Genomic DNA, 15,901 nt, shown 5'->3' with positions numbered 1-15,901 from the left:
TCAACCAACTTTTTTCTTGCCATTTATTAAAGGAGTCACTGATAGGATGGAGAAACTTTTGAAAAAACATAACCTACAAACAGTGTTTAAACCCACCAAGAAAATACAACAAATGCTACGATCAGCAAAAGACAAAAGAGACCCCCTCACCTCTGCAGGAGTATATCGTATACCTTGCAGCTGTGGAGAAGTTTACATCGGGACCACAAAACGCAGCATACAAACAAGGATAAAAGAACATGAAAGATACTGCAGACTTGGCCAACCTGAGAAATCAGCAGTGGCTGAACATGGACTGACACAAACAGGACACAGGGTCTTATTCCAAGACACTGAAAGACTGGACAATTCTACCAACTATTTTGTCAGATTGCACAGAGAAGCCATTGAAATTCATAAACATCAGCACAACTTTAACAGAAAAGAGGAGAGTTTAAGAATGAATAAGGCTTGGCTTCCTGCCCTGAAAAACCTCCAGACAAAGACAACATTCAACAATAGCCATACAGATTAGCTTTGGATTACACACATTAACAGATCACTTCAGGATACAATGGTTCCATATTAACATACCATACCCTCATTAGCACATTATCTTGATACTTACAGGACAATACTTTTGCAGGACAATACTCAGCTCAAACCCAACCCCTTTCTGACTATATATTACTCTTCCTACACCCTTGACACTGAGAGACACTGTCCTTCAGTGTTACTACTCTGAAGATGCCTGCCACAGCTGCTGGCGAAACGTCAGGAAAGAAAATTCCAAGACCACGGTTACACAGCCCGGATAACCTACAAGAACCAATCAACTTTTTTCTGTTTCACTGTGTTCCGCTTTCCCTTCTTTCCTCCCCTGGCAGCCTCTCCCAGGGATTGTGGGGCGTGGGAGGTATGGCTGTAGGAGAAGCTTTTATAAGGGAAGGAGACGAAGATATGGTTATGCTCAGTCCCCTTCCAACTTTCATCCCATCCCAAGAGACGGTGGTAGGGTTAGGAATTTAAGCCCTTCTCTGACACTGATGTTGCGTAATGCCAGGTTGATAAATAATCAACCATGCTGGAGAGCCAGTGTGGTGTAGTAGTTAAGAGCAGTGGTTTGGAGTGGTGGACTCTGATCTAGAAAACCAGGTTTGATTCTCCACTCCTCCACATGAGCGGTGGAGGCTAATCTGGTGAACTGGATTTGGTTCCCCACTTCTACACATGAAGCCAGCCGGGTGACCTTGGGCTAGACACAGTCTATTAAGAACTCTCTCAGCCCCACCTACCTCACAGGGTGTCTGTTGTGGGGAGGGGAAGGGAAGGTGATTGTAAGCTGATTTGATTCTTCCTTGTGTGGTAGAGAAAGTCGGCATATAAAAACCAACTCTTCTTCTAATAATAATAAGACTGCAATGCTGCAAAGTTACTTTGGAGCTCATGAAGTGGATCTGGTATGCGTGATCGAGACCTAGGTGAGGGGGGTGGGAGAGACTGAAGCCCTGAAAGAACTGCTCCCTTCCCGAGTTTTCCGGATCTCCATCAGACTGGGACAAAGGGTTGGAGTGGTAGTGGCAATACTAGTTCAGAATCTCCACCCCAGAGATCTCCAACATTGATTTTGTGGGTTTGGTGTGGGACACTAAGGAAAGTGTGGCTTTTGTGCTGGGCCTGTCAGAGGTAGTATCAGGTGGGGCCTTGCAGTACCCCAGACTGATAGTTCTGGGGGATTTCAATGTCCATGCCAAAGTGGCCTCTGCTTTACAGGCTTCGGACCCAGAGATTTCCATGGCAGCACAAGGACTCTCCCAGGTTGTTTCAGGTCCCACACTTCAAACAGGCCACATGCTGAATTTGATCTTTGTTATGGGTGTGGATGTGCATCTGATTTCCATAGACAGAGTGCCGTGGTCAGACCACTTTGCCCTCAAGGCTTGTCTGGGATTCCCCTCCCCCCACACACATAGGCAGTGAACAGATTTATGGCCGCCAGTGAAGACTTATGAATCCAATTAGTTCCCAGAATGCTCTGTGGGATCTGATATCCGACTTGTTAGATGAACTGATAGATGATTGGCATTGCTGTCTCTTTGAAGCCACTGATGAGCTCACACCCCGATGTCCTCTTCGCCCTCGCTCTAAGTTAGCCCCTTGGTATACCACAGGGCTAAGAATGAAAAAGTGGGAGCTAAGACGACTAAAGTGGATTTGGCGGTGTACTCGTGACGAAGCTACAAGAACATCTTACAGGACATCCTGTCTGGTTAAGGCCAATGGGTGCAGGCCCCCCTGGAAGATATTATCAACCTGTCCCTGAGTTTAGCTGGCTTCCAGGAAGACTGAAAGAAGCAGTGGTGAGACCACTCTTAAAGAAACCATCTCTGCATCCTTTTGATCCAGCCAGCTATGGCCCAGTGTCAAACCTTTCATTCCTGGGTAAAGTTGCTGAGAGAGCTACAAAAGAGCAGCTTAAGGCTTTCCTGAAGGACTCATTGGCTCTGGACCCATTTCAGTCCAGTTTCCAGCCTGGCTATGGGACAGAGAACGTGCTAGTTGCCCTCACAGATGATCCCCGTAGGTAGCTGGATCAAGGTGGGTCATCGCTGTGGTTATTACTCAATTTTTCAGCAGAGTTTGACATGGTCGATTATGATCTACTGACCCACTGCCTAGCCAGTGTTGATTTATGTGGGACAATCCTTCAATGGCTGATCTCATTTCTTCAAGATCAGGGACAGAGGGTAGTGCTGGGGGAGAGGGTCTTGTCACAATACCTGTTGGTATGTGGGGTCCCTCAGGGATCAATCCTCCCTCCAATGCTTTTTAACATCTATATGCGCCCCCTTGCCCAGCTAGTCTGGAGTTTTGGGCTGGGTTGTCATTAATATGCAGATGACACCCAGCTGTTGATGGATGGCCAGCCAGGCACCATCCCAGATACCCAGGTACCCTGGCCAGGTGTCTGGAGGCTGTGGTGAAGTGGATGAAACATAGCCGGATGAAATCCTTCAAAGACAGAGATTCTTTGGCTGGGTCGTGGAGATCCGGGTTCAGGATATCAGTTTATAACTCTTGACAATGTGCAGTTGATACCAGCTTTCACCACCAGGAGCCTGGGTGTGATTTTGGATGCCTCCCTCTCTTTGGAGGCACAGGTCACAAATACAGCCAGGTTGGCATTTTTCTACCTTCACCAGGCCAGGCAGCTGATCCACTTCCTGTTGTGTCCTGACCTAGCCACAGTGATCCATGCAACGGTCACCTCCAGATTGGACTACTGTAACTTGCTCTATGCACAGATACCCTTGAAGCTGCTCCAGAAACTTCAATTGGTCCAAAATGCAGTAGCGCGGGTCCTTACAGGGAACACAAGGAGAGCGCATATACGACCAGTGCTCCTTCAGCTGCACTGGCTCCCAGTTGAGCACTGGATCAGGTTCAAGGTTTTGGTGTTGACGTTCAAAACCCTAAACGATCTGGGACCGTTGTATCTGAGAAACAACCTCTCCCAATAACCCCCCCCCCAAGAGTGTTAATCTCAGCTGGTAACAACTTACTGGTGGACCCTGGCCCAAAAAGTGTCTGGCTGTTCTCGGCCAGGACCTTTTCGGCTCTGACTCTGACCTGGTGAACTCTCTATCAGATAAAACTCGGGCCCTGTGGGACTTCTGTCAGTTCCGCAGGGCCTGTTAGATTGATATATTCCACCAGGCCTATGGTTGAGGACATCGATGGTTCCATTCTTGCTGGTTTCCCTCCTCCTGCCCCCTTTCTTTCCCCTTTCCCCCTTCATTCCTCTTTTTCATCTCCTTTCTGATTGTTCTCCCCATTATTGATATTAGTCTTATAGGTGCACTATTTTATATTTAGTAGGATTTTAAATGTTAACCTATACATTTATATAGAGTATTCATTTTAATTGTATATTGTTAGCCACCCTGAGCCAGACCTAGCGAGCCAGCTAACCTCATGGAGGTGATTTTAATGCCTTTCTCTTCCATGAGCAGCCCCCTGGACTCCCCAGATCCATTGAACACTATGCCAAGTAACACAGGAAACTTTAGCAAGAAGGAGGAATCAGTTCCACACAGGAGCAAAGCAAGTTCCTTGAACTGAACAGGAGCTTGTGAACCCCCCCCCCTCCCGTGTGTGTGTGTATGGAGGGTGATTTTGCTGATTTCCCCTTCTTCCTGCAAACCCCTGTTCCACTTTGCTAATAGTTCTTGACAGTCACTTGACTGGGTGGGGAGTGGGCTACTGGGAGAAGAGGAAGGCCACAAAAACCACTTCTGTGAACTTTCTCTGCTCATGGAAGCCTTGGATCCAACTCAGTACACTTTGAAACAGTGAATTATATATATATTCAAATAGAAAGAACAGTGCCATTGAGATGTCAAACATGATGGAAGTTTATAAAATTATGTATGGGGTGGAAGAAGTGGATAGAGAGAGAGCTTTTCCTCCCTATCCCATAATACTAGGGAGCACCCAATTAAATTGTTAGGTTCAGAACAGAAAAAAAGGAAATTCATTTCTTTATTTAAGGAATAATTAAACTGTAGAATCCTTCTGGGGAGGTAGTGATGGCCATAAGCAGAGATCGCTTTTGGGGGAGGTTAGATAGATTCATGGAGGAGAGGTCTATCAATGCCTACTAGCCATGGTGATTGAGGGGAGCCTCCCTGTCCAGAGGCAGCAAACCTCCGAATGCCATTGCAGGGAGGCTTATGCCCTCTTTTGCCCTCCAGGCAACGTGGTTGGCTGCTGTGTGAAACAGGATCCTGGACTAGACGGACCACTGGTGTGAACCAGCAGGCTCTCCTTATGTTCTTATGAAGGCTCTATTGTCTACATCTGTTTGCAAAGTTAAGTGAATCCAAGGAATTATTAATGTACTGTAACCACATTAGTGGGCAGTAATGCGTGAGAACATTTGACTCAAAAGACACGTGCCATAGAAACAAAGCACACTTACATGTGAAGATGGTAAGGGTGGTAGAGGTGGAGGAGTTGCAATTTCTTTCTTCTCCTTAGCATCTGTTTCTGGATGGATCAAGTCTGTTGTGCGGGAAATTTTATCTTCCTCTTTTTCAGGCAGTGGTCCTAGATCAGGACACCGGCCAATATCTGCATTTTGAAATGACACTGGCTGGGCGAAGTCCATTGGACTAAGGAGATACAATGAAATCAGCGGTGGCAAATGGGATCAGTTCTTCAGCTGTGACTTTTTTTGTTTATTTACAAATTTACAGTTATAATAAGTATTCAAGGTAGATTATGAGTTTGTTTTTTGAATCTACATAACAGAATGCTGCCAAAGTATTTCTCGATTTGCTTTGTTACATTTCATCCAATATTATAGTCCTCAGAATCTCATTTTTTTCTTTTTTCTTTTACTGAAGCAAAGGTTAACAGTGAAATTGAGAATATCACAATGCTTATCATCCTGACTATACGGTTATACCATTTGTACATATTGTTGGCAGGCATATTTCCCTAAGACTGGGATACAGGGTGGGGAAAAACTGCTTGGTTTCTAGGTCCAACATTAATAAAACATACTTACACAGCATTGATGACAAGATTCCATATACATCCTTCAAAGGGAGGAATGTTCCTGATAGGGGCTGTGTGAAACTCAGATGGTGTCCCTCCCACAAAAAGCTTCTTAACAGAAATAGGTTGGTCTGTTTGGAGTCTCTGAAACTGGCTTCTGTCTTCATCTACTTGTATAGCAAACAGCCTGCAAACCAATTAATAGTCAATTAATAATATCCAAATGCCTAGCTCAAACTTTGACCTGTACCCTAGAGGGAGAATTGTGCATATTAATTTCAGGTACATGCAGATTTCCTGTTCCTGAGATAATAGATTTATATATTAGAGAAAAGATACTAGGGTAAGATTAGAAAATTGCTGAGCATTGGAACCAGTTGCCCAAAGAGGTCGGGCAGAAAGCCAGGGGGTTATGGTTTGAAGGCATATACGAGGCAGGCCACCTTGATGAAACTGAGTCAGTGTGGGGCTGGTCACTTCCTAACTGCAAGACATCTTAGTAACTCTACATGTACCACCTTGAGTCTAAAGTGTAATTAAATAAAGCTTACAGAAGCAATTGCCAGAGCCATGTAAATATGGGGTATTCTGAATATCGACAGGGCAGTTGGGCTGGATGATTACCTGAATCTTCCCAGCTGTGTGATTTTATAATAATGTCAACAATATTATCCTGTATTAGGTGCCTGCGACATTTGGGTAGCAACTCTTCGGTAAAACAATACATTTCTATAGTTGGCTTGACTCTTCCTTAGTAGGTATACATTGTTGCTCACTATATCTCTAATAATTTTCAGTGCCCTCTGCTATCTTTCAAGTTACCAGCAAAAACATTTATACATTTTGGCACAGAAGACCAGCACACAATAATATGCCTTAGTACTCAACACTAGCGTATAATTATCCTAGAATGGGAAGCAATTAGTTCATAATTATATGGGCAATTAGCTTCCTGAAGAGTTTTCAAAAACATCCTCTGCTATTAATCAAATAAAGCCTCTGTGATGGCTGGCAGATGAAAGGGTTTGTTTAATAAATTACTTCTTTCCATTTCTAGTCCAGTCCGGTTTACAAAAAAAAGTCTTTTGTATATATGTTTGTACGAGGAGTTATTACGAAACTTAAAGAGTGAACCACCTATATTTCTGTCCACTAGAGGGTACTGTGAAAACAATTATGTGTTCTTAAACTGTTAGCACAAGATAATAGGTTAATATCATCCTGTATATTATATGTGGTTATGTTACACTAAAATGATTTCTTTTGGCTTTGTCTATTAGATAGTACCTTATTATCAATATTTGTCAGCTTGCATTTGGCGACAGGAATATTGCTAACCTTTTTTAAAAAATTACGTTTTAATGAATTGAAACAACACAAAATAAATAACTGTAAAGTACCATTGTGGATGGAAAAGATTTTTGTTTCCGGTTTGTCTATTTATTTTTTAAAAGTTTTGCATGATTGTTCCACCATTGTACATGGGGGGCACTGAGGGTTGCCAGGTTCTTCCCAGCCATCGGTGGGGGAGGGAGGTGGGGGGATCTTATCAAAACTAAAATGAATAGGGAGGGAGGCCACATCCAGAATTATGCCTGCATCAGCCTCAGAGCCTGGCTCATGCCTTGGAAGGGAGCAGGAGGAGTCTGGAGGCTGCAGGGACTGACCAAGCAGCCTTTTGAAAATCCAGGGAGGGTGTGGATATCACAGGGAAAGGCCAAACAGGAGAGACCATTGGTCCAGAGTCCCCTCATTTGCCTAGGCCCCACTCTAGAAGAGAGAGCACTGGGGAAGCCCACGGCTGCCCCTCTCCCAGACAATCCTTTATTGGGCCAGCCCAGGGACAGCCAGGGAGAAAGGATCACGCCAGTCCTTTGCAGCCCTGTAGGCTTGTCAACCTCCACACAGGGACTGGAGATCCACTGGAATTACAACTGATCTCCAGATTACATACACCATTTATTTATTTATTTATTTATTTATTTATTTATAAAACATTTATTCAACTTCCCCGGGAGAAAAGGTCTGCTTTGGAAAGTGGACTGCATGGCATTATACCCTAAGGCCCCTCCCCTCCCTAAACCCCAGTCTCCCAGGCTCCACCCTCAAAACTCCAGGTATTTACAAATCCAGAGTTGGCAACCCTACCGCCACTTACTCAAGGCCAGAGAGAGGCCTCAGGCTCAAGTTGAATCCCCCTCCTCTCCACAAACTGTGGTCCATTCTCAGGGCTCACCGAAGAAAGGATGCTGGACTCTGACATGCTGGAGCCAGAGCGTGACAACCATATATGGCTTTCCCGGCAGCTTACAAAAACTATAATAGTAATTTTAGAAATTTAAAAAGCAAAATATCTAGTGCCCTTGTGGTTCAAAAAGAGATGTGGAGTGGAAGATGACTGACAAGTCTCACTACACTTCCATATATTTGTTGATGTCAATGATCTGTGCCTTGGAGCCAATGATATTTATTCCTGGATGTTTCCTTCTCTTTGATCATCCTTAAAGATTGAGTTGTCTTGCTGAGCTCTATTTGAAACTGGACCCAAGAAAACCAAGCTATTTGTAACCTCGCCCGCCCCCCAGCAGGTAATCTGGCTTTTTTTGAGCTCATTTATGAGGTCAAAATGAATGGAAATAGTCACTTTTCCACTATCCTAACCCCCTGCTTCACTCTCTCTTCTCTTTCCCCTCCTTATTTCTCCTCTTTACCTTGTGGTTGCTATAGCTGGAAGTACAGGCAATGGCAGGGGTCTTTTACATACAGCCAGGTAGAAGAGCTCCTCTTACTCTTTCATTCCATCTTGATCTTCCTCCTCCAGCATTTCAGCATGTATCAAGGGTTCATTAGTTATCAGGAACCCTAATCACAACATTTCCATGGGCCCCCTGGGTGTACCTCAGATGCTTGCTGGGTGAAGGGTGGAGGCCATAAGGGAGGGAGAAAGACTTAGACTGTTGTTGTCTGACTGGTTAGCCAGCCAGCCAGTCATATGACTACTGCTGCCGCCGCCAGAGCAATCACAAGGAAGGAAGGAAGGAAGGAAGGAAGGAAGGAAGGAAGGAAGGAAGGAAGGAAGGAAGGAAGGAAGGAAGGAAGGAAGGAAGGAAGGAAGGAAGGAAGGAAGGGAATTAATTTCTGGTTCACATTTGAGCTGAGAAAAAACCAGGTCTGTAATAGGGCTGTCAATTCGGTTTGTCCTGAACCGAAAAACAGCTGAATTTCCCCTGATTCAGCGGTTTTTAGTTCGGATGGAACCGAACTCAAAAAAGGCGGGAAAACGGGGAGCCGAATTCAGCAAATTTGGGGTGTTCGCTGAATAAATTCAGCAAATTCGGGGTTCGGCGCAGCAGCATAACCATCAGTTAGTAAGCAGCATTCTCCTGCAGCCAATCGGTGGCCAAGCTGGGTCTTCTTCTGGCCAATCAGTTTGAGTGATTGAGTGCATGAGCCCAGCTGCTTTTGCCCATTCTGCCTGGGGTGTGTGTGCCCCCTTGAGTCTCTCTCTCCCTGGTTTGAGGGGGGGCTTCAGTTGTGTGTCCTCAGGTTTTCCCTCATTCATAAGATCGGTTAGGTCTATTTTGATGCTTGCTCAAAAATTGTTTTCAAATTGTGACTTAAAGAATGAATTTTCCTGGTCCCGAGTCCGATGCAAAAGGGGAAATTCCACCCCCTCCTGCTCCTGATGCTTAGCTAGCATGCCTCTGTCCCTTACCATGGTTTGCAAACTCCCAGGCGTCAGGTGTTGCTTTGCATGGTTGCAAACGTGTTGCTTTGCATGGTTTGCAAACTTCTTCTGTCCCTTTCCATGGTTTGCAAACTCCCAGGAGTCAGGTGTTGCTTTGCATGGTTGTAAAGGTGATGGTTTGCATGGTTGTGTTGCTTTTTATGGTTTGCAAACTTCTTCGCACCTGCCCCGCCCTTGCTCCCTGCAGCTCAGCTGTTTGTCGGGGCTGGGAGCTTTGAGTGGGTGGCAAGCTCTGCTAATTGCAAATGCACATTAAGGAGGGGGGACCCCTTCAGGGCCCATATCTCAGCCCCCGCTGATCCAATCTTTAAAAAACATGGGGGTTTTGCAAGAAGGGTCCTTTGAAGCTATGCTGAAAGTTTGGGACCTCTACCCCAAAAATGTTCCCCCCGGAGCCGCGGAAAGCTGCAGTTGTGATTTTAATGGCTTTATTCGGCTGAATTTTCCCCGAACTCCGGACCTCATGCCAAATTGCATGGACCCGAAGCGGGGGAGTTCGGACTTCGGCATTTCCCGAATAAAAACGGGCCAAATTTTGCCGAATCCAAATTTTACCGAATTTTTTTTCCAAAAAATTCCTAGTCTGTAATGCTCCACTATGTCATAAAGGTAACCATTATTGTAACTTGTATTTCTGAGCAAAGAGAATGCAAGCTTTGGCAACATCCAAAGCATTTCAGGGGGTACAATGTCTGAAAGTATCACCTCTTTCCACTTGATTGATTTTTGATGGTAATGCGAAAAGATTCAGTGTGTGTGACATTAAGTTGCAATGGTGCCTTTTCCTTTACTTTCAAAACTGTACCTTAATATTAGTTCCAGATCCAATTCCTCAGCCACACAAATTAGATTAATAAAGTGTATTTGTAAAAAGTATCAAAGTTAAACATAGCAATTTAGATTAATGAAAATCTTAAGCGGCACTGCCTACACTAAAGAATGATCTATGCCAGCACTGTCAGAATACAACTTTTCAATGAAAACTGCATAGTGATACGTAGTTGTGAATTTCCTGCATTGTGCAGGGGGCTGGACTAGATAACCCTGGTGGTCCCTTCCAACTCTATGATTCTATGATTCCATTCTTCTGTTCTCATAATTTTAAGTTGACTAGAACAGATAATCAGGGTTAATACACTACCCCTCCCCCCAAATATTCTTTTTTATTACCCTCCAAGTCTTTCTATCCGGATAGAATGTTCTCGGCCATCATGAAACTCGCCAGATTCAGGTTTGATGGTTAGTCTGCGAGGGTCCTTTGTCCCTGTAGAGATGTGCACTTCTAGTCGACCTCTATTTAGAAACACAGCATAATAGACCTGCAGAGTGAAACCACTATTGTTAGAGATGCAACCTTTTCAATAGAACTATTAATCTGACCTTGTTGTTCTTCCAAGACCATTCCCTAACACAGCACATTCTTCCCCTTTACAAATGACAAAAAACTACTGGTTGCAAATTCTTCCATTAACAGAAATCAGGAACTTGTTAAGAACGCATTTCAAATTTTAGCTACTGACAACAGTGGCTTGATATTAGCATGCACGTAATGTAACAACCAGGGCTCTTCCCCTTCAGAAACCGTCCCCTTCAACAAAGTTTTGATAGGAACAACTATTAAGCGGCAACTTCCTGAGTCTCTTGATTCCTTTTGTTAACAGGCAGAGAAACCCTTTGTTGAAATAATTCATTTGGGTGCTCCAATCCCAGGTGGCGCTGGCTCCACATAGAGATGCCCGTCCGGTGGGGCCATCTAAGTGCTACTCCGGTGCGGAGCCCACAGGTGGATTGGCTGTTTATTGATGCTTTCGATATATATATCGGGTTACAGGGTGGTGACCCAATATCTTGGATCTGCCCCCATGGTTTTCCGCCAATGCTCCATTCTGTTGTGATCAATAAAAACTGTGGCCATTTATTTCCCCAAAAGCACTGTGTATGTGTGTTTATTTGATGTTACTTCTCCTCCCCTTTCCTTGGAGCCACTTGCCTGTGTGTCCACAAAAAAGGGGGACCTGACTTAACAGGCCCCCCCGTTGTGGACTTATCGGGAAGGATGCAAGGGAGGGGAGAGGCTCCGCGAGACTGGGCCGCTGCCCGTCGCTGTCTTGCGAGGCCATGCTGACCTCGCGGTTCTCCCCCCTCCCTTCGCAGCAGCCGGGCGGGGTGTCCTGATGTCACCCCTCCCCGCGCCGATTTAAAAGGCCGGCGCTGCCCAGCAGCCGTCTTGTTTTCTTTGGGACTGCAAGGTCGCCCGCCCACCCTCCCTATGTTCTATTGTTTTGTTGTTTGATTTCCTTTTGTCACAGTTTGTTCTGGCGGTTTTTGCATGGGAACTGATCCAAGAAGGGAAGATGTGCTTTTCCTTCCCGTTTGTGGGGACCCCCATTAGGGGTCTTGGGATGGAGTACAACAGTATTGCCCAGCTCGGGGACCTGTATTGGGTGCTCTAATCCCAGGTGGCGCTGGCTCCACATAGAGATGCCCGTCCGGTGGGGCCATCTAAGAGCTGCTCCAGTGCGGAGCCCACAGGTGGTTGGGCTGTTTATCAATGCTTTCGATATATATATCGGGTTACAGGGTGGTGACCCGATATCGTGGATCCGCCCCCATGGTTTTCCGCCAATGCTCCATTCTGTTGTGATAAAAAAAACTGTGGCCATTTATTTCCCAAAAAGCACTGTGTATGTGTGTTTATTTGATGTTACTTCTCCTCCCCTTTCCTTGGAGCCGCTTACCTGTGGGTCCACAAGCAATAAGCCAAACAACAAATCATTCTGTACCTGCCCAGTCTGCCTGCGTTTCCTTCTTGGGGTTACAGGGGGCCCATTAGTACCAAAGAGTATAATGCCAGATTCATTCCTAGTGCTGAAAGACAAGTTGATTTCTGTTCCCACATCAAGCGAAATAGGTGGCAGCTCCACAAAGCCGGGCTTAGGGAAGCTGACTGTGTATACATTCTGTAGAACAGAAGGAACGGGATCAGCATGGTCTAAAACAGAAACATTATATTGCAACACCACATCATAGTAAGCAGTACAGCAGTTTACTTTCAAGCAGTTGCTGTATAAGCATCTGTTTAATTTGTTAATAATTCAGTATTAGAAAACATCTGGAAATTTTAGATTCAGCCAACAATAGATGAACAATAGCAGGTTTCCAGGCACAATTTAAAGCACTGATACTAACTGAACAAGCCGTGAACAGCTTGCGATCAAGTTTTCTGAAGAAATTCACCCATTTGCTGCAATAACCATCTAAGGCCCTGCTTTGGGTGTCCCTGCCTTTGGAGGTTAGTAAGGTGGTGAGAGGAGACTGGTCCTTTCTATCTGTGGCATCCCATTTGTGGCACAGTCTTCCAGAGAGATGCACCTAGCACCATGACTTCTGCCCGTCAGGCACAAGATGAAACCCATGAAACTCAACTACTCCTGGAATTGTTCCTATGAGAAGTTTGTATTATGTTTTATTTGTATAATAGATGTTATAATATGCTTGAGCACTGAGCATTTCTTGAAAAGAAATACATGATTTGAGCAATTAGGTAAATAAATATTTTTTCATCACTGCTATGATATAATATAGCCTGATCTCATCAGATCTCAGAAGTTAAGAAGGGTCAGTACTGGGATGGGAGACCACCAAGGAAGACTTGGAAGGCAACGACAAACCACCTCTGCTACTCACTTGCCTTGAAAACCATGTCAACTGTGACTTACGCACCTAGTCAACTGTGACTTGAAGACTCTTTAAACTCACATATGGTTGCTATGTTGCTCCCCAGAGACTCATACTATACCATAAACCTTCCAAATTAGAGGGATATGAGGCAGCTGTGAATTCTGCCCATCCGTTTCCTCATCCTGACATGTGGAAGCTTCACTCTTCTATGAGCTGAAATAAACAGGACTCCAGGTATGCTGCACAGCAGTTTGAGGAAGGATGATATGACAGGTGGAATTAGTCAGGAGAAATTATGGCTCATTTTAACCAAATTAAATCTCTCCTTTGTCATAATTTTGGTAACTCCCCCCTGCTTGCTGATGTGTGACATGATTTATAGATGGTCTGAATGTTGGAAAGTGGGCCAGTACAAATTCTGAATAGGAATTGTCTTTAAAACCAACATCCTGCATTTCCCTGCCCTGTGGTTTGTCTATGCTCTATCACCAATCCACTCATACATTAAGATCCATTATTTCTCATTGCTTCATCTTCTGGTATGCATTTCAGCTTGTCTGCTGATCCAACTCATAAATAAGGCATGGACTGCCCATGGCTCTACTGTTCTCCACAGTGGAAGATATTCAAGTGAAGATATTATGTAACATTGAATAATGAACTCCCATTTTTATGTGTGTCTGCTTAAGCACAGCCATTTCAAGTGCACTCACAATTTCAAATGCTGTTTAGGAATAATTCAAAACACAATTTGCCAGTGCTTCTGGGCAGCCCACTAAAATGAACAGATCTTGTGTTGTAACAATGGTCTGGATGCAGTGAGCTACAGATGCATGGATCTTTGGGAGTGTCAGTCTCTTAATCCCAGGGCAAAAACGCATGGTCGCTGTAGCCTCCTTTATTCCCTGTTTCAGCCAGGATTCAGCTGCGTTCGATCCTTGCTAAATCCTGGCTGAAACAGGGAATAAAGAAGGCTAAAGCGACCATGCGTTTTCACCCCCAGTCTTTAGTATGACTTGCCATGCAGGTTCTCCCAAACATGAATAGTTTCCTTGCCACCATGAACACATTGTTCTGGAAAAATCAATCTAACTGGTATGGAATCTATCCACATGGGATTATGAGGCCAAGCCCCAGTAAACATAATGAGGTTAGGTGAATCACCATGGAAAAGCCCTTTGGCATAAGGATGGCCTAACAAGTGCAATGACCATAACTGCAACTCTAAGAGATGAATAAAAAAAGTTGAGTTCCAATAATAAGCAGCAGTATTTTCCAGAATGATGAAAGTGGACCAATTGGCCTTTCCGGAGAGAGATAATATACATCATATTGTTACCTTTTCCTTTGTTATGAATGTGTTCTTTCAGTATTGTGCACTAGTCTTTTGTTGATAGGATTTAGGATAATTCTTAGGACGTTCAAGAATAATAAAAAACAGTCCAACTAACCTCTAGTGTACATCCTTTGGTAATGCCGACATAGTCAGGACTGCTTAGAAGATTGTATGGTGTCCGTGAAATTTCAATATCTTTGAGGCAGCCCGAGTATTTCTTTAAATTTACTTCAGGCCTGAAAACAAAGTCAAAGCAGATTTATTCTCAAGTTAAACTATTCCTTAAACTCTCAGGAGTGCAGCACGATGTATACAGTCACAAAAGTGCTAAAACTGTTTTCTGTGCTGTAGTTTTAAACACACTGAACCAGAGCAAATTAGTCAGTTATATTCCATTGAAACCAATGGTATAAATTAGTCATGACTAGCTTTTAAAATCCCACTGATTTTAATGGGAATACTAAGACATAATCACAGTAAAAAAAAAACAGATGAACTAACATAGCCTCAGAACTATACATCTTTTTGGCATTGATTCATGGGAGTAAAGGAGCGCATATATAGTCTGTTCTTCCAGAGCGCATATGCTTTGCACAAATGGTCTTTGGGAAGCTGTAGTTGGTCCTCCGAACTCCAATGTCATACTGCAATATGGGACACACGGCGGGGGGTGGGAGGGATATTGCTTGAAACAGATTGTGTGTGATTCAAAGGATTCAAATGTAGAAAATTTTGCTGCATCCCTAGGGTCTCAAATTATGCCTGCCTGATTTCCTCTGGATTTTGGCCTTGTGTATAAACTTAATCATATGCCAGGAAAAGAAGAACTTCCCCCTACCTTTTCATTTTAGAACTGTTCTTAACCATATGAGCTATGAAGCAGATGATGGTGCGGTTAAGCAGAGCAAAAAGAGATAGGCTATAAATTATATTAAGAGAAGATGGTGACTCAGTTCATATGTATGAAGATGGTTCAAGCCCTACTGATGCATGAAGGAATCAACAGATGAGCTAGTGGAACCAGCCATCTTTGCAGTGGGAGTATATTTTTTAAACTTCCCCTAGTAGTTCAAATAATCACAAGTAAGCTGTGTGTGCCTATTGACTTATATGTTTCTTCTTTTACATGGCTGATGTCACAACCTTGTTCCACATCGGACATTTCAAGGAAACATTGATAGAATACAATGCCTATGAGTGCGGTGGAACACAGGCAGGATGGTGCTGCTGCAGTCGTCTTGTTAGTGGCTTCCTAGAGGCACCTGGTTGGCCACTGTGTGAACAGACTGCTGGACTTGATGGGCCTTGGTCTGATCCAGCAGGGCCTTTCTTATGTTCTTATGTTCCTACTTTTAAAATATCAAATTGATAACACTTCAGGGAGAACTGATATTTTCTTAAAAACCCTGGAAGTAACGTTATTGTGCCAATCGCTCTTCCCCAGCCCCACCACAATGAAGCTCCCACTGGTGGCGAGGGGGGGATCTGGCAACCCTACTAAAGCAGCAGCACTGGAGGTGTGTCAGAGCCTCAGCTTCCTCCCCCCCCCACAGCTGATATTGCCATTAATGTTAAGGCAGTAGCACTGGAGGCAG

At 44.3% G+C, this 15,901-nt stretch overlaps 1 protein-coding gene across 1 annotated transcript in view; it reads right to left on the bottom strand.

Moving 5' to 3' along the window:
• Positions 1 to 15,901, bottom strand: part of LAMA2 (laminin subunit alpha 2) — a 599,384-nt gene that overhangs the window by 30,492 nt on the left and 552,991 nt on the right. The window contains exons 52-56 of the mRNA XM_056856226.1: positions 14,422 to 14,542; positions 12,073 to 12,249; positions 10,460 to 10,608; positions 5,552 to 5,728; positions 4,961 to 5,153 (exon numbers count right to left, since the gene is read on the bottom strand). Coding sequence (XP_056712204.1) covers positions 4,961 to 5,153; positions 5,552 to 5,728; positions 10,460 to 10,608; positions 12,073 to 12,249; positions 14,422 to 14,542 — 817 coding nt within the window. The remainder of the gene's footprint in view (positions 1 to 4,960; positions 5,154 to 5,551; positions 5,729 to 10,459; positions 10,609 to 12,072; positions 12,250 to 14,421; positions 14,543 to 15,901) is intronic.

The sequence above is a fragment of the Euleptes europaea genome, chromosome 10 (genome assembly GCF_029931775.1).
Source record: "Euleptes europaea isolate rEulEur1 chromosome 10, rEulEur1.hap1, whole genome shotgun sequence".
NCBI classification, from domain to species: domain Eukaryota; kingdom Metazoa; phylum Chordata; class Lepidosauria; order Squamata; family Sphaerodactylidae; genus Euleptes; species Euleptes europaea.
This window is presented reverse-complemented; position numbering and strand designations above follow the sequence as displayed.